The sequence below is a fragment of the Macrobrachium rosenbergii genome, chromosome 8, assembly GCF_040412425.1.
Source record: "Macrobrachium rosenbergii isolate ZJJX-2024 chromosome 8, ASM4041242v1, whole genome shotgun sequence".
NCBI classification, from domain to species: domain Eukaryota; kingdom Metazoa; phylum Arthropoda; class Malacostraca; order Decapoda; family Palaemonidae; genus Macrobrachium; species Macrobrachium rosenbergii.
The window spans coordinates 70535714-70554442 of record NC_089748.1 but is presented as its reverse complement, the minus strand read 5'-3'; the positions used below and the strand labels follow the sequence as shown (position 1 = coordinate 70554442).

Below are 18729 nucleotides of genomic sequence, written 5' to 3'. Positions count from 1 at the left end.
AGCCACAACTGTGCTCAAACATCGAAACGTCGTGCTTATGTTTGGAAACTTTAATCGACGAATGAAGTAATCATAGACGAAAGAAGGAAAAAAGAAAATTCGAAACCTTTTTTAAGTAGAATTTCTGTGACTCCTCTGTTTTCTGTGAACGGAAATGCATTTGTTTCACCTGATCTTTATTTACAATTACTTTTTGGGAAACTGTACCTAACAGGGGTTTCCAGGGATGATGTCATTTTCTCCAGGAAATTGACTCATTGAATTATTAAGTCCAGTCGTTGGTCATATCCTGAAGGATGGAGTTGCTTTTGTGGAGTGCAGTGCTTTTGGGTGTTTGCGTGCATTCTACCTTCACCAGAGAACCCTATGAGACTTGTAAGTAGGCTTTGCCAATTGGATACTCGATTTAGCATTTCTGTTCTTGAGCCTGACACCAAGACGTAGGCCTATTCTCGTCTAGAGGTTCGCCCTCACGTTTGTTCTCTCAGCCCACATGAATGACAGGCGCCCTTAGTCTCAGAACTAGCCAAGGTTCGGCTGGGCGTTGTTATTAGGCTAGTTTTTACTAAAACTATATGTAGCTGGTCTAAGCTAACTGGTAATCGTACGTCTGGCAAGTTGGCAGGGTAGCCTTAATTATCTATGCTTGGCCTAGCAGCTTGAAGCATTAATTGTTGGTAGTCAGGTGGGGCTGGGTAGCTTAATGTAGATTATTGACCATAGCTTATACTAGGCCTATATTGGTGTACTCTCCATAGGGGGGTTAGTGCCGTCAGTGCACCTCGCCTGCAGTGCGCTGTAGGTATTACTTAAGGTTCTTTGCAGTATCCCTTTGGCACCCAGCTGCAACCCCTTTCATTCCTTTTACTGGTAATTCTATGCATTAGCTCCGTGCCTGTTTTTACCTTTTCAACTGGTTTTTTCTACACTTTTGGGGTCCTGATACTGGCGGTGCATCTGTTTGTTGTCGGCCAAACGGAATGTCCCTTCGCCATGTTTAGTACTGGCCCGGGGGGGGCTTGGGTACCCGTACGTTAAGAAGTTATTGCACTTGCCAGGCGGGACATGAACCGTTCGAAACAGACGTAGCCGTGCTCTGTCTTGTGAGGATCAGTAATGAAAACCCCTTGTTGGATGGACTTTAGGGGTTAATTACAGGTTAATTACACTTGAGCGCCAAAAATTAAAGGTAAATTCATAATTAGCAACCAAAAAACTGTAGAAAAAGGTAAGTTAGAAGGCAGTCGTCGACGCGGAGCTACTATATAGTTCTACCCTTTTACTGTACCTACTTTTATATTCTTTCTTTCATCTTACTTTTGCACCCTCTTCTAACAATTGTTTCATAGTGCAACTGCAAGATTTTCCTCCTTTTACACCTTTGTAACCTTTTACTCCCAATTTTCCTTTCAGTGCTGAATGACCCCATAGGTCCTGGCACTTGGCCTTCGGCATGAATTGTATATTTTATTCTAGTCTACATTGGTGTACTGATGGTAATACATAGACTATTGCCTTTGAGACTTTAGAGGGAAAAAAGATGCAAAGAGAACAAATGGCACTTGAAGTGAAGACTACTTTTGCAGCCTGGTTCCTGCCAGTTTTGTTTTTGTTTATGTCTGTGCCTTGGTTTGTTTTTATGATAGCCTATTTACATTCTTTGCCTATGTTTTTACATCCATCCCCAAGGGGGCGGTACTAAATCCGGCGGCAATTTGCATGTAAACTGGTACCCTAGTTACTGTACTTCAGTTATACCCACATGACTAAGGTTAAGTAAGACTGAAAATGCATGGGAAGAATGTAGAAAAGTAAAAAAAACTGTTGCAGTTATTTATGAGCCTAATAAGAGGAAAATAAAAGATAATCTGAGAAGCTGGAATGGATATGAATAAATCAGTATACAGTATAGACTTCTTGATAGCTTAACTGGAAATGTTAAGGAAAAAATCTTTGTGGAGGTTTCAGTGATCAAGAACAAGCTGGTAATTTTCTTCAGTTCTTAAGGAGAAAATTAAGAATATAAGTGTCACATTATTAAAATGGTAATTCAGATAAGCAGTCATTATGATAGACATAAAAGACTATTTAAGAATTAAAAGTTTAGATAATGATGTTATTAGGATTATTAAAAAGGCAAAAATAAAAACTATGAAATTGATCAGATGCTAGTATCTGAATTTTTTTTAATTCTGAGATTGTGGCTATTACTAAACCAGTTTTGTAAGGTGCACTTGATTACCAAAATTCAAGTTCATACAGGACAGTTATAAATGTATCATTTATATTTTTGTAAAAATGTAAATACTGTTGTTGTGGATGGTATTGTTATTTAGTGTTCTGTCGTTTTTACAATGGTAATGTTATTATTACTTTTGATACTGATTTTATGCAGTTTAAATTCTTTCGGGAGATATTGAGGTGATCCTTGGGCCTGTCACTCATTACAGTAGAAAAATTGCAAAGTGCTTTTCTCAAACATTGGGGTGCATCAAATGTAAGTAATGAATTATCATGTAGTTAATTTGCTTTTAGTATGGAATTAGGTATAATAGAATTAGTGTTCTTTGTCCATTTGTTGTAGAACAGACTTATTAATGCCAATTTAAGAACAGTCATGACGGTCATTTAATTTAGCTTGCCAGTTATGAAAATTTGAGGCAAAGACAATTAGGTGTAGGTTGTAAACGCCTTATGGAGACTGACCTTCACAAGTTGTTGTATCATTATTTTGGACCAAATGCTGAGAGGCTTATAGTCGGAAATATCAAGCACCCAGGTTAGTGTCCCAATTTTATTTGGCATATGCTCGTGCTGGCTTGGTCTTCAGTCTCACTTTCTAACTTGCAAGAGTATCTTTTGTGCTATCTCTTTTACCCTTGTAAATGCTTCTGTTTTGATATGTGCCCTTGTGCGAAATTATGTAATTGTTCATTATGTGCAGCAAAAGCTTGTGTGTTTGTTTTTCTTCATCATGAGTCCCTCCATCCAGTGGGTATAGTGGCAACTTCCTACACTCCCCTAAATTTTTTGAGCTCACCCCTTTTGTTCAGGAAAAATAGCTTGGTATTTATGGAAACTCTTGGCAAAAACAGTCAGTTGCGAGTTGTATATGCTATGTGGAGATTGTCCTCTACAAGTGGTTATATCATCAGTTGTGACCATCTTCTCATCCAGTTTCTCTTTACAATATAATTTTTACTTGTTCCGACACGATATACAAACTGTCGGTCCTTTACATTAGGAATTACTTTCAGCGTAGGCTGGGAACGGCCATAAAACACTTGAGCAAGGTGGTTAGGCAGTAACTACCGTCGGGTAGACGGGAATACCTGCCTGCCCGGATGTAAACATTCCAGTTGCTTTCGGCCATCATGCATTGCAGACGTGGTTTTGGATCTCTTTGCCTGACTGTTGTTAAGCTCTTTATTATCCCGGTGGGTTCTTAATGTATTTTTGTGTATATATTATGTGTGTTTGATATTTATTAATACAAACCCACGATTTGTGATAACCTTGCTTAGGCTGTCGTTCCCCTGCATCTGTGTCTCGGGTGTATTTAGAGGGGCGTAATCAAGTGGTAATGTGGTAATGCTTCTCTTCTAGTAGCCCTTTATTTAGGTACTAAAGATGTTCCCCTGTGCGTTCGGAGACATTAGTTGGGATGTAATATCTTTGCTCTCCCACATTGATCGGGACGTAAGAGTTCGCTTCCTTTCTTGGGCTCCTGCCCTCCTTGTACAAGGACATGGCTACTTCCTTCCTACTTGTGCTGAGTGTTGTTTTCGCTGCCTGTGCTATAGAGAGTTGTTGGGGGGGAGGTTGTGGGCGTCATCAGTAAGTTTCGCTTCCACGGCGCCCTTGGTGGAATCCCCTCCTTCCTTCTCTCTCCTTGTAAGTTCTTCCTTTCTCTCCTTCGGTGGAGATCTCTCTCCTTCATCCTCTTCGCTCACTTGTCGGGCGAAGACCGCGAGGAGCGGGGGTCCACTCAGGCGACCGCTTTTAAGGGTCTTCCTCTCGCTGCGTAGGGCAGTTCCCCTCATAATGAGAGGAGTTTTCCTCTACTAATCATCTTTGCTTTTTCCTTCAGGTTGACATCACAGGCACAGCAGTAGTTGGCTGGATATCTCAGGGATATCGTGCGTGAAGGAGTTCCGACGTTCATTTAGTATTGCTTCGGGATCGACAACAGTACCTGGTTGGAATGGCATAGTTCCACGTCGGGATCATTCCAACTCTGTTTCCACCGATGTGGATCAATTGCTATCATTGTTGGCCTTATGTATGCTGTGGCACTGACTGCCTCTGGCATATCTGTGGTCTATCTGCTCCTGCTGTTTCCTGTGTTATGTTTCTGTTAACTCATTGACAGTCTCTTGGCAGCTTTTCCTGGCCTCTTGCTGCAGCTGTCATGATCATTCCTGTCACTGCTGTGACTTTCATGTAATGTTCCTGGCTGTTGCTGTAGCTCCTGCCTTCTGAACCGCTTCCGTAGCTCCTGCATCGGCTGTCCTGATCATGCCTGCTGCTTCTCCTGGTGGTGATGTCCTGAGCCGCTTCTGTTGCGTTCCTGCCTAGCTGCCCTGGAGGTTACGATGTCCGCCATCCTGTAGAAGATGTGGGAGTGAAGGTGAAGGAAGTCGCCCTGTGGAAGCGACGTTCCTGGCTGTTGCAGTAGTTCCTGCTTTCCGAACTGCTTCCGTAGCTCCTGCATCGACTATCCTGATCATGCCTGCTGCTTCTCCTGGTGGTCGTGTCCTGGGCTGCTTCCATTGTGTTCCTGCCTAGCTGCCCTGGAGGTTACGATGTTTCGTGTCCACCATTTTGTAGAAGTTGTTGGAGTGAAGGTGAGGGAAGTCGCCCTGTGGAAGTAGCCGATGTCTTCTGCAACTTATCTTTGATTTCATCTTCGGCTGCCTCTTCCCTTCTTCTCCCGAGGTTCAAGGGGGTCCCTGGAACCGGACAGACCTCTGTCGGCCGAAGGAGAGGAAGGCTGCTTCTTTCCCCTTGATGCCCTTGGACGTATAGGGACTGCCTTCTTCCGAGGAGGCAGTGGGTCTCTTGTTGGCTCTTCCCAACCTTCAGGTTAGGAAACCCATTCGCATAGCCCTGGGTTTTGTGTTTTGGGAGCCGCGGGCGCGCAGACCTTGGTTTGCGATCCCGTCCCCAGTCCTAGAGGTTCCACCTGTAAGATGGGTGCTGCTTCGGGCACTCGTTTGTGAGCCGCTCCGAGTGCTCGAGATTTGGTGGAATATCAAGTATCCCAATCTGGTCTGGAGAGTACTCTCCCTGGCCCAGTTCAGGAGCAGTGCGAGAGAAAGAGCTGAGGTACCCAGGTGTCTCAGCTCTTCCTGCCAGCACCATAAGCGCTCCCCGAGTGCTTACCAGTGCTCAGTCGGGTTCCCAGTCTGGTGTCTCGATCCTATCGGTTCAAACATCGGAAGAAGCAGAGAAGAGATTCTCTTCGGAAGTCCTGTGGGACTTCTAAGGGACTGACTTTCTTCCGGGAGACAAGTTGCTCTCATTGGCTCTTCCTGCCCTCAGGCAGAAACTGATTCGCATTCTCCTGTGGGGTCTGGCGTTTCGGGAGCCGCAAGAGCTCGGCCTCTTGAGGCAGCACCCTTGTTGCTAGTCTTGGAAGTCTGCATCTAAGACTGGTTCTGTGCCTGGCTCTTTTCGATCTCTTAGGAAACTGAAAGGAGCCACTCCTGATTTTCGGGAGTCTCATGGGTAGCTCGAAGTCTGTGAATCATGAGCGCTCTCCTGACGAGAGACACAGGATGAGAGAAAGTGCCGAAAGACCCAGGTGTCTTGGTGCCAGGACGCCAGGGTGTCTGGGTGCCGAGACGCCAGGTGTCTATGTGCCAGGTCGCCAGGTGTCTCGTTACTGCCTGCCAGCTGCTTCAGTTGCTTGGCTGGGATTCATCCTCATTTCTTGAACCTTAGGGTTCGAGCTTGCAGGATAGCAGACATTGAATTCCCCCTTGAACCTTCTTCTCGAGGGGCCTCGGCCTTGAAGGAGTTTAGAGTTTGGGAAACTAACAATAGTTTACGGCAGACGAGTTCCTCCCTGTCCAGTTCCGATTGTGTTCACGCGATTGGCTCGGTTTGCTTGCCCCACCCAGGCCCTGGTCGCACTTGCGAAACTGGCTCTGCTCTGCTTGATTCGACCACAAGAAGTGGTTCTTGAGGCAGTACATCCCTGTGTGTTCAGGACTGGGAGACCTTCCAGCTTTCCTTGCAAGCACAGGCTCTCGCCGAGCGGCAACGGATATACTGTAGCTGGATATCTCTTGAAGTCCTCTGCAACACTGTCCCAGGGACTGGATCCGCCTTCGCTGGTGGGTGTCGTTGATGAAACCTCTTCTCGGGTCAGAGTCGCTCTTCAAGTCTGGGCTTCCTCATCTTCTCTGCTGAGGGTTGCTTCTCTCCCTTTCTTTTGTGAAGAACGTAGGCCCTTGCGACCTAGTCTTCTATCTGAAGTAGCCTTCTTCTCCTCAGTCAAGATTTAGCTATGGATGAGAAGCTTCTTTGGTCGTGCTAACCCAGGGGTTCCTGTCCCGTGCTCTGCACACACCCTTACGAAAGTTGTTGGATAGAGATGTACCTTCTCAGGACCATCTCTCATCTCGCTCTGGCCTTGGCGTAGAAGATGGAAGAACTGGTTAAGGGAAGCAATACCTTGACTCCTTCTCAGATGTTGTAAGTGGACTCCAAATCCATCGGCATCTATTGTCGGGTTCGAGTCCTTCTTGTTCCCCTTCTTGGACTTTGTATCGATGATCCAGATCAGTTGTTACTTTGTCCTATTAGGGAGCTGTGGTACTTTCTGAAAAGGCTCGGCATTCCTAACCTGGATGTCGTCGACGTTTTTGCTAGTGCTATCTCTCCCAAGGAAGAAGTGTCTAAGGACACATCTTTCTTCTAGCTTCTTGAAGCAATTGAAGGAGGTACTCGGCAGCTGGCGACAATGATAGCGGTACTTTCCAACCAAGAGCTCACGAAGTCAATGGCTTGGTCCATCCCTCGCATTCCGGAAGTTTCTGTCGGTCTGGAAGCAAGACGTGGCCTCATAGACCACACTCTTGTCTTCCTGTGGTCTTGCCCACAGGCCCTTGGAACCTTTTTTCCTTGGCCCTGTGGTGGCTGCTCAACAAGTTGTGTTTTCTTACCCGGCTCCTTCAAGAGGACTAGTAGCATCTCACCTAAGGTGTTGGTTCTGGAAGTGAGGATACCGAGAGTGACTGGCCTCTCTTCCTCCTCCTTCCCTGTCCTCCTACTTTTCCTCCTTTGGGATGAGAATAGGACTCGAACCAATACTTGCTGGATCTGGCGCTGATGCGGTAAGACTACTCATCGAGCACCCGTTCTGTTTTTCTTCTAGAATCATAGAAGCAATTCTGCTGCTTCCTCTAGCAAGGGGAGGAAGGAGAGACTGGTAATAAGGGAACCCTATATCAGCTTTTCCTTACTGCCTCTGTCTCTAGATTCTTCCCAGCCTATTTTGTATGAGTTACGTTTCCTCACTCATGTGACAAGGTCCAGTATCTGACATTTGATCTTGCAGTTCCTACACTCTGATCAATATGTCAGAGGCACAGTACTTCTCCTCGCTCTTTCGACCAGGAGGAGTAGCCCAGGTGTGCAGAACCCCAGTCAGTTCAGGAGACTCATTCAGTTTCCTCCCTCCAACCAATGAGTCTTCCTAATGTAAAGGACCGACGGTTTGTATATCATGTCGGAACAAATCACAATTTGTGAAAGTAAAGGTATTTTTCTTAACTATACAAACCTGAGGTCCTTTACATTACAGTTTTGTGCCCGCCTCATGCCACCCCTCAATCTAAACCTGAACTGAAAGGCAAACTGGAATGTTTACATCCGGGCAGGCGGGTATCCCCACCTACCTGGCAGTAGTTACTGCCTACCCACCTTGCTCAAGAGTCATACAGCCGTTTCCAGCCTACACTGAAAGTAATTCCTAATGTAAAGGACCTCAGGTTTGTATAGTTAGGAGAAATACAATTTACTTTCAAAAATTGTGATTTTTCATTTGTGGACTGAGAATGATCTACTTGGACAGTCCAAATGTTTTTATAAAAAGTAAAACCATTTCTTTATAATTCCTTTTCATTTATTTTTAGTAGTTGAACAAAGTCAAAATGGATCATGTTAGAGCTATTACGCTGGACAACATCACCACTGTCACCTGCCTAAACAGGAGGGACCAGATCCATGGCCTTGCAAGGTTCCTCCTTGGATTCTGTACTGGGCTCAAAGATATTCTCTTAGTATCTTGGACTGACCAGACTTGCCGGAAGGTGTAACAGAAATCCTTACATGAAAGTTAATCTTTTGCTCCCACGGGAATACAAACCATCACCTTTTATTTAGGAGCATTCCTCAGCACAAGATGGAATTGGTCGTTGAAGCTTGGTAACAAGGTAGTTAACTGGTGGTTAGGGTGTGAATTGGTAAATACCCCCACTTATCATCTGTCCCAAGCACTTTTTCTTTGACTGCCTTCTGGCGTGGACATCTGTTTTTGCTTCCTGAGTTGTAAGTTTCTTTGTATAACTGTTGATGACTGTTTATGACTTGCATTTTTGCCTGTCTTGGCTTGGGCAACTTCCGCCGTTGTCAGCACTGCCCCTCTACTGCTGGTGGTGGTAGTGCTTCTGTTGCTGTTCACATTACAGGAGTGCTTGTTTCAGAAAGGGATGAGATGTTGTCATCTGCTCATGCTGCTAGTGTTGTGACTCCTGGGTCCTCCTAGAAGCCTGCATCGACCACATCCTTAGCTAAATTAATTTCACAGCGAGACGTATTTAAGTTATATTTTGACTTAAAAACACTTTGTATAACAAAAAATAACCTTGTCCCATGTAAATAAAATACTGCATCTAGAGATTCAAGAGATTCATTTGCGCTAACTGGAAGCAAGAAAAGCGCTCTGAACTGAGTTAAATACGGCGAAGTAAACTTACTGCATAATCGATTTCCAAACCAAAACATTGATCTCTATGATTGCAATTTGTAATACAAAAGCAGTATAAGAACATATACAATGTTATTGGATACAGTGAAGTAAAGCAAAACATTTTAAAAGATTCATGGAAAAGATGCATATTCGTTACGTTGATGTTTGTATAATATGTTATTAATATGTGAATATAGAGTACAGTATAATGTAGGCTAGGCTACCGTGTACAGTATATGATATACCATAGTGTAGGCTAAGTTAATTCTTGTTTGTTATTCAATTTCTTTTTGTATTGAGTTATCATAAGTCACTCTGCATGAACCTCCAGAATCAGCTGATATTAATAATTACTGTACCGTGAATGTATATAGTATACTTTATAGTGTAGGCTAGGCTACCATGTATGTAAACATGGTACTAAATGACCCTAGTGTAGGCTAGCCTATATTCGAGATATTTTTCCAACAAACGATGGGTTTTTTGGAACCTAACCCCTTCGTAAGTAGGATAATACTTCTATATTCATTTTTAGGATTTTTTTGTGTTTGAACTATCAAAATAGACAGTTCCAAGTGTTTTTAGAAGGGTTTTAAGTATTCGCGGATTTAGCTATTCCTGGGGGGGATGTGGTACGCATCTCCCCGCGAATATGGGGGGGTTTACTGTATAGGTCGTGAGTTAAAGGTTATTTCAACATTCTTAGCCTTTTAGAGCTTATAGATGGAGAAGTTCCTTAAATTTTGCTTCATGGAGTTATCCAAATGACTTTGCTTAAGGTTTACTAGAGACCCAAATCTGGATTTTTACTCTGTTGGCCCTTGTGGTGTCTGTGGGCCAATTAGTATTGCCTTCTAAATGGAGCACAGCCCTCCTCACTCTCCTTCCTCTTCTTTATAACAATTCCTTCTGTATGAGCGTAGTTCACAGGGTTATGTGCTGCCATGCTAAATGAATGGGGTAAAGTGTAAGATAATGTTTGCCCAAGTTGCGAGAGACCAAGTATAGTACAAACCATAGCCTTACTAACAAGGAACCAGACAAACTTAATAGCCCCTTCTTCACCTCTAGAAGCTTGGTTTCCAGGTCACACTCACACAGCAGTTTGCCTCTCTAGCACCCTAATTGCAAAGTTAATTATCCACAAGAGTCCTGTCTTCCAAAATACTTATTCAAACTCATGTAAACTGATGGGATTTGTGTTAAAACAATTGTAATTAAAAAAAGTAATACAAAGCCATCAGTTTATTTAGAGGGCTCTCCTCATGCGCCCCTCTAGTTTTGTGGCAAGTCCAGATAACTTGGGAATGATTGGCAATGTGGACGTGGGGTCCCCTTATGTGTGGCTAATGGGGTAATGTTTCTTTTTATTACACTGTGTCTCTTGTACTGATGTGTTGTAGTTATTAAATTTTGTTGTCCTTCAATTTTTTTTTTTGTTCATGAGACTTACCTGACATATATATATAGCTGTATTCTCAAAGGGACCGACAGAAATTCAAAACTTACGGCACATGCAGTGGGCCAGGTGGTTAGTACCCATTCCGCCGCTGGGAGGCGGTATCAGAACCATTCCATTTTCTATTCAGATTTTCTCTGTCGCCGGTACTGTCAACACCTGTTGTCAATACCTCCGCTCGTTGGATTTCAAAAAACTTTTCCACTTGAGTATTCTGATTGTCTTTTGGTTTTGACTTTGGATTTGTGGATAGGCATATGCTTTTTGTGGACTGTTTTGATTTTGGCTTTGACTTTTCTTTGAACAAGATGTCTGGATCTAGTTCTGCTAGTTTCAGGGTGTGTGGTGTGAAGGAGTGTAAGGTGAGGCTACCGAAAGCTTCGGTAGATACTCACACAGTATGCATGAGATGTAGAGGGCATGTTTGTTTGTTTGATGATCGCTGCAAGGAGTGTGAGTCTTTGCCTGATGCCAATTGGAAGGTTTATGATTCCTATGTTGCGCAAGTTAGAGCGTGACCGTGTTGGGAGGTCTTCCTCCAGGAGTGTGTCTGCTGGTGGGAGTCAGGGTAATAATTTGTCTCCTGTTAACCCCCTGTAGACTTTGCTTCACCTATCCCTGTAGAGTTGCCTTGGCCCCTGTGGTTGCATCTGAAGGTAATGCCCTTGCGGAGATTTTGAACTCCATCGTGCTTTGGAGTCAAAGGTGCTTGCAATTGAAAGTGTTGTGAAGTGCAGTGATCCCCCTAGTGTTGTGGAGGGGGCGTCAGATCAGCCCTATAATGCCTCTAGGCCTGGACCTCTGCCGGACTCCCAGGACTCAGGGAGTGGGCATGTCTCTTTCCAAGAGGGTTCGGGACTCCCCACCGATCTGGCGTCCCTTCGGCAGGCTCTGTTGTCGATTCCCAGGCTGCCAAGGATCGTGCTCGCACACGCATCCTTAAGGATTGCTTTCGTCCTCTGAGGCGCCCTCCCCACGCAAGGGGTCAGCTCTCGGATGGACTCGTCCTTGGAAGGAAGCTTACAGAAGAGGAGGACGCTTTCTCCTCTTTCTTGGCTGAATGGTTCTACTGGCTCAGATTTGCCGCCGCAGAAGAGGACCAGGACTTCTTCCGAGGAGGACGCTTTTGAGCGTCCCCAGCCTCCCAAGAAGAGAGCCCTGTCGCCCTGGGAGAAGGAGAAGAGGGCGTCCCCTCGCCCCTCTTCTTCTCACAAGAGCAGCCCTTCTCCTGAGGGAGAAGGGAGTCTTCTCCTTCTAAGCGTCTTCTCCTGGACATGCAGCGGCAGTTGGCGTCCCTCCTTGCTGCAAAGGAGTCTGAACCTCATGAGACGCCATCAGGACTTGAAGCTGCCTATTAAGAGGTCTAAGAGGTCTCCCTCTCCTGCTCTTCGTTCGTCTCTCTCTCAGACCGTTAGTTCTCCCATGACGCTGGTCGCCCCATCGTTTGTTGGATCGCTTGTGAGACAGGATTCTTTGCATCGTCTTAACGTTCCTCAGGCTGCTGGTCCTAATGCACTATGCTCGTCAGGGAATTTGTTTCGCCCTCTAAGAGCTCGGCAAGACGTGTTTCGGTTGGAAGATCCACGACAGGGCGTTCTGCATGACGCCACTTTTCTCCTACAGGGTTTTCTCATCAGCTAACCTCTTTTCGTCAGGACGTTCTTCAGGACGCTTCAGCAAGATGCTTCTCAGCACTCTCGATCAGGGACGGCTCTTCAGGACACTCGTCAAGATGCTCAGAGGCAGCATTCTTTGAGGCAGGACGCTTCTTCGCAGGACGCTCTTTTTTAAAACCGACCACCTCTTCTTGAAGACTTCTGGAGTCTAGACTTCGATCACTCTGGGGAGCTGTCCAGTGTGCTGTCTGGCATGGACAAGGCCGTCAGGGATGGCGTTGATGAACTGGCTGCTCATTTTGGTACGACCCTCTTAAAGAAGAGGGCTTTATATTGCAATTCGGCAGCTGCCAGTCAGTTTCTCCTGTGCAGAGGCAGAGTTGCTTTTTGCCCCTCTTTCTAGCCATCTCTTTCCCCAGCCCTTGGTCAAGGATCTCGCCCCAGCCTTAAGGAGAAGGCTACTCAAGACCTCCTCGCACAGTCATCCAGGCGTTCGAATGTCCCGTCCATGTCTTCTCAAGGACTAGCCTCTAAGAGGCAGAAGCCCTTTTCCCAGAGATTTCCTCCTCAAAATCCTTTCCTCGAGGAAGAGGCCTCTCCAGAGGCGGAGCCCCTTCTAATCCAAGGAGCAAGAAATGATGTACCAGACCTCCAGACACCAGTAGGAGCCAGGCTTCTTTTTTGTTTTCAAAGCCTGAAAGCAAGAGGACGGACTCCTGGTCCCTCAAGTGTCATCGAGAAAGGTTACAGGATCCCGTTCCTCGAAAAGTTTCCTCCACTGTCCTCAACACCCAGGATCTGTCGCCCCTCTTACCACCCAGAGAGAAGCAACAGATCCTTTTTAGATCTGCTGGACCAGATGATCCAGAAGAGAGCCATAGAGCAAGTCCTGGATTTGGATTCTCCAGGATTCTACAATCGACTCTTCTTGGTTCCGAAACAGTCGGGGAGGAGACCAGTCCTGGACGTCAGCAGACTGAACCATTTTTAGTCAAGGAGAAGTTCAAGATGGAGACATCTCAGTCAGTTTTAGGTGCTTTAAGACCAGGTGATTGGATGGTCTTGCTGGACCTCCAGGACGCTTCTATTTTCACGTCCCCCATTCATCTTCAGTCAAGAAAGTTTTTGAGGTTTGTCCTGGGGAAAGTTTACCAGTTCAGAGCTCTTTGTTTGGACTGAGCACGGCACCTATGGTCTTCATGGTTCTGATGAGAACGTTGCCCGATGGCTTCACCTAGCGGGCATAAGGATCTCACTCTATTTAGACGACTGGCTCATCGAGCTCTGTTGGAGGAAAGGTGTCTGGAGGATGTGCATTCAATTTGAAGTTGACAAAGTCCCTGGGACTTCTGGTGAATTAGAGAAGTGGCATCTGATCCCCTTCTCAGTCCATTGTTTATCTTGGATTCGGATGGATTCAGTGGCTTTTGAGCCTTTCCATCCCAGGAAGTTCAGCAGCACTGCTTCGAAAAGTTTCGCCTTCCTGGGGAAAGAAACATGCTCGGTGAGGGAATGGATGAGTCTGCTGGGGACCATTTCCTCACTGGAGAAGTTTGTTTCCCTGGGAGGCTGCATCTCAGACCCCTCAGTTTTTCAACAACATGACAACTGGAAGAACAAGGAGGATTTAGAGGAGTCTCTCCCAAGATCTCTCTCTCTGTCAAGGACCATCCAGGTGGTGGCTCGATCCTTTAAATCAATTGGCAGAAGGGGTTTCACTCTCTTCAGAACCCCGACAAACAGTGTTGTTTTAACACATCCACGTCGGGATGGGGAGCAACACTAGGGGAGGAAGTGTCAGGCACCTGGAAGGGGGAACAGGTGTCCTGGCACATCAATCTAAAAAGAACTGGGAGCGATTTTCCACCAAAGTTGGCTCTCCAGTTCTTAAAGATCAGGTTGCAGGTCGGGTGATTCAGATCAACTGGACAACACCACAGCCCTGGCATTACCTCAAGAAACAGGGAGGTACTCATTCTCGGTCCATGTTCTTGATGGGCCAAAGAGATCCTGAATGGGTGGACATTCTCTCGGTGGTGACGATTCTCACAAGTTTTGTAGCAGGGGTCGAGAATGTTAAGCGCTGGATCTTCCAGTCGACAAGCAACAGCTTCTTCCAACAGAATGGACTCTGGGACGCAGAAGCAGTGTCAGTTAGACAAATTTGAAGCTTTGGGCGTCCCTGTTTTGTTTGTAGACCTCAACGTCCAATGATGACAAGGCTGCCCTCTTTACTGCTCTCCAGTTCTCGACCAGGAGCCCTTAGTGCCTTTCTCTGGGACTGAAGGGTCTGGATCTTTATGCCTTTCCCCATTCAAGATTCTGGGGAAGTCATCAGAAAGTTTGTAATGCCTCAGAAAGGGCGAGAATGACTTTAATGACATATTTTTGGCCTTCAGCAGAGTGGTTCCCAGAGGTCACAGTACTAAAATTCCTAGTGGACTTTCCAAGAACGCTTCCATGAGAACAGATCTTCTCAGACAACCCCACTTGAGAAGGTAAAAAAATTTTTCCCGCTCTGAGTCTGACTGCATTCAGACTATCGATTGATTCTCAGAGCGAGAGGTTTTCAAGACCAGTGCTACTGTATCGCTAACGCCAGGAGAGCCTCTTCCATGCAGTGTACCAGTCAAGTGGATCATTTTCCTGATTGTTATGGTTTCACTGGGAATTTCTCAACCAGACCTCTGTTTCCCAGATAGCAGACTTCCTTTTTGACATCTCTGAGGAAGTGATTTAAACCTGGCAGTCCCTACCATCAAAGAATGTTATATTATAAGTATGTGTTAAGCGGTCTTCAGGCATAGAGGCTGGAACTTATCTGACAATAAAGACCTTCATGATCTTCTTAGGTCTTTTGAGACGTCTAAGGTAGTTTTCCCAAAGTTACCTTTGTGGAATTTAGATGTAGTTCTAAAATTCCTGATGTCGAAGAGGATTTGAAACCTTTTTAAATTCTGCATCCTTCAAAGATGTAACTTTGAAAGCTCTATTTTCCTAACTGCTCTCTGGCAGAAGAGAGTTAGTGAACTTCATGCCTTCAGCAAGATTATAGGTTTTAGAGGGCCTGATGCTGTCTGTTCTCTGAGCCCTATTTTTCTTGCAAAGAATGAGAACCCGTCTTCCCCTTGGCCCAGGTCCTTGAGATTAAGGGTTTTCCGAACATCACTGGTCAAGAACCTGAGAGAACCCTGTATTTTGTCCTGTGCTCTAAAATTTAGTATTGGCAGAGGTCAGCAATTGTAGTGGTCCTTCAAGCAATCTGTGGTGTAAGGTCAAGAGGCCTGATTTACCTCTTTCAAGAATGCCCTGAATTCTTTTTCAGAAGCACCATCATAGATGCTCATTCCATGCTTAGACAAAGATTTGAGTCTTTTCTCGCTGGTCCTCTTCTCTTTGGTGAGAGCCATTGCTACCTCAGTGGCTTTCCAGAAAATTTGTCTCTCAATGACATTCTGGTGCCACTTTTTGGCGAAACAATTCTGTTCGTTGTTCTTCACTACTCTCACAGAAGTGAAGACGTCCTTATGAGAATTGCTGTGCGCTGGGACTTTTACGTTTTCTGCAAAAACGATTTTGGGGAGAAAAGACCCTCATCCTATCCTGTAGTAAATGTTTTGGTGTGTTTTTAAATTTTTTATGGTGTTTTTTTATGGTTGTTGGGTCGGCCATGGAGTGGTGGTCAATTCCCAGTCCTTAGTTTGTTATGACTTTTGGCGTAACTTAGGCTTGGTCAGGTGGTTGTTAGTTTGTTTTGTCCTCAAAGTAAGGTCATATGGTCTAGTCACATTGTGGTCTCGCCCCGTTGACAGATCATCTAGAATTCACCAGCTTTATAGGTCTCTACCCGCTGGAGACTCTAGTAAAGCAGAAGCAGGCTTGGGTGACAGTAATCCTGAAGTCAGCTATGCTAACAGGTAAGGAACCAACTTGATTCGCCTACATAGTTTGTTTCTAAACTATTCTGTCTCTTCCCACTCCAGATGGTGGGATTCAGCTATATATATATCTGTCAGTCAAAAAGTTCCAGGAAAATTGTTGAATGAGCTGTATTTACCAGGAATGAAAATAAAGTTTGTTCATAAACAATTTATCTGTGATGAGTATCCATATAATCATTATCTGCCCCCTCCTGGAGAAGGAGACAGTAGTTGGAACATCTAGTTTCAGAAAATAACTGAATTAACCCATCCAAAATAAAAATTTGGGCCTTAACATCAAGCTGACCAAGCTTGATTAAAACCAGGAAAAATTATTGTCATATTGCAGGAAAAGTTTATTGCTAAGATTCTTCTCCATGTAAATCAGTTTTTATGACTTAAAGCTATTTAAGGATGAATCAGGAGGACAATCAAAGACAATTTAAAATTTTCATTTTTTTTGAAATGTTGCATCATTGTTCATCTGTAAACTATGTTTGTTCTTTTGTGCTGAATCTGTGGATGAAGATGGTCTTACTATCGAACTGATAGCTAATGAAATGGGATTCCCATGGTTACCCTTCCGCATTTTCAATTTTAAATGAAAGGATCTTGGTTCTGGTCTTTCAGATTTTCGTTATTCCCTGGTTCCTTTGATTTGTTAATAAGGATATGTTCATAAACTTTCTCTTGTTGCCAAGAAGCGGTTTAGAATTGATTCAAATGAATCAGAATGTGTTTTTAAGATTGTTACTGGAGATGTTTGATCCATCAATATGACCAGATTTGAAATTCAATCAAACCAATGGTAATGCTGAGAGGTTCATTTACAAAAAGTGAAGTTCAAAGTGGTGAATCTGTCCAGAAGGTTATGGCAACAGTTTTTTGTGACTCCAAAGAGTGTTTTTGATTGAGTTTTTGGAAGGACAAAAAACAATCACCGGGAAGTTTACTATGCAACAAGGTGTTTTGAAAAAAACTGAAGACTCTATATGGCTAAAAAAGTTGAGTTTGCACCACAAAATTTTGTTCCATCATATGCTCCAGCAATTCATCCAAAAGTTGCAAAGAAGTCTAAAATTAACGGGGGAAACTCTTCCACTTCCTCCTAAATAGTCCTGATCTTGCTCCTTCAGATTTTTCCTGTTCCCAAAACTCAAGAACACTTAAGAAGTCCGGTTTGAATCTTTGGATGCTGCTAATTTTGCAGTTTCAACATTTTTTAATAGAAAACTTATTTAAATTTCTACCCGTTTGTTGAAAAATGTGGAACAGCACCTTGAAAAGTGTATTTTTAGATGGTAGATGTAAAGAAAAATGATAACTTTTGAATTTCCGACCATTTTTTAGTCAGGGTTATTGAATTTTTCCTGGAAAGTTGAGTTTTTTAATTTATCTGCCCAGGTAAGATGAAAAAATGATCAAATTTTTTTATAATAAAATAAAGTTTGTTTCATGTTGTTACAAGCATGAATATATATAATCATATATAAAACCTGTCCCACCTAATTCGAAGGAGACAAGCATTCTAGATTCTGAATAGAAAATGGAATTTCTGATTGCCCAGCAGGAAGGAATGGGTTTTAACCAAATTAAAATGCCCTTTGTGCTAAAGATTTTTGAATTTGCCAGTCCAAAATGAAGGTATATATGTAACTGAATGTAAGTTTGAACAAACTTTGTGTTTTTTTGTACATGCAACTTACCCGTCAGATATATACTTAGCTATAGTCTCCGGCGTTCGACAGAAATTCAAATTTCGCGGCACAGCGACAGGGAGGTCAGGTGATCTACCATACCAGCTGCTGGGTGGCGGAATAGAACCATTCCGTTTTCTAATCAGATTTTCTCTGTCGCTGGTTCGGCAACATCTGTTGTTGGTTCCTCCTGCTTCTGATTTTCATTTTTCGCTTGCTGAGGATTATTTTGGACTGACCTTTGGTGACGTATTGGATCTTTGGCTTGGCATACGCTTTTGTGGATTGTTTTTTTGATTTTTGGCTTTGGTATTTTCTTAAGAATGTCTGATCAGAGTGTTGCACCTGTGTTTCGTGTGTGAAGGTCTGATTGTAAGGTGAGACTTAAAAGGGGTAGATCCTCACACTGTGTGTTGAGGTGTAGGGAATGATTGTTCTTTGAGAACACTTGTGTTGAATGTGAGAATCTCACTGAACTGGAATGGAAGGCTTTAAACTCTTATGTACACAAGTTGAGAAGGACAGAGTTAGGAAGGCTTCTTCCAGAAGCGCAAGTAGGTCTCTTTCAAGGAGGTGATTTAGATCCTAACACTCTTCCAGATTCTCCTGTCACTCTTTTGTTTCAGCTCCTTCACCCTTAAATCGAACCTGTGGATTCGTCTTTCGGAGATGGCTGCAATGAAGGCGGAACGATCCATAAAGATGCAGTTGCAGATGCGTGCTATGGAAGAAAAAGAAAGTGATAAGTGATAGTGATTTGTGTAGTGTCCCCAGTGTAGTGGAGGGGCGTCTGACGGCTCCGCATTGCTCCTAGGCCTAGACCTCTTCCAAACTCCCAGACCCAGTGGAGGAGGAATGTCGACAGCCGCAAGGGGGATGAAGAGCATTCCCCAACGGTCAGGCGTCCTTCAAGCGCCTGTTGACGCGTCCCAGGCTGCCTTAGATCGCCGTAGAAAGGGATCTTGAAAAGTGTTTCTCTTCTTCTGCTTCTTCTTCTCCTAAGCGTGGTTGGAGTTCGGCTGAGGAGCGTCCTTTGAAGAGGACTTGGAAGGCTCCT

General features: G+C 44.3%; 1 protein-coding gene across 2 annotated transcripts in view; it reads left to right on the top strand.

Annotated features, from left to right (window-relative positions):
• Positions 1–73: 73 nt before the first annotated feature.
• The window catches only part of LOC136840972 (uncharacterized), a 145247-nt gene continuing 126591 nt past the window's right edge, over positions 74–18729 (top strand). For both annotated transcript variants that reach the window (XM_067107970.1, XM_067107971.1), the window contains exon 1: positions 74–375. In XM_067107970.1, coding sequence (XP_066964071.1) covers positions 297–375 — 79 coding nt within the window. In that variant the 5' untranslated portion in view covers positions 74–296. The remainder of the gene's footprint in view (positions 376–18729) is intronic.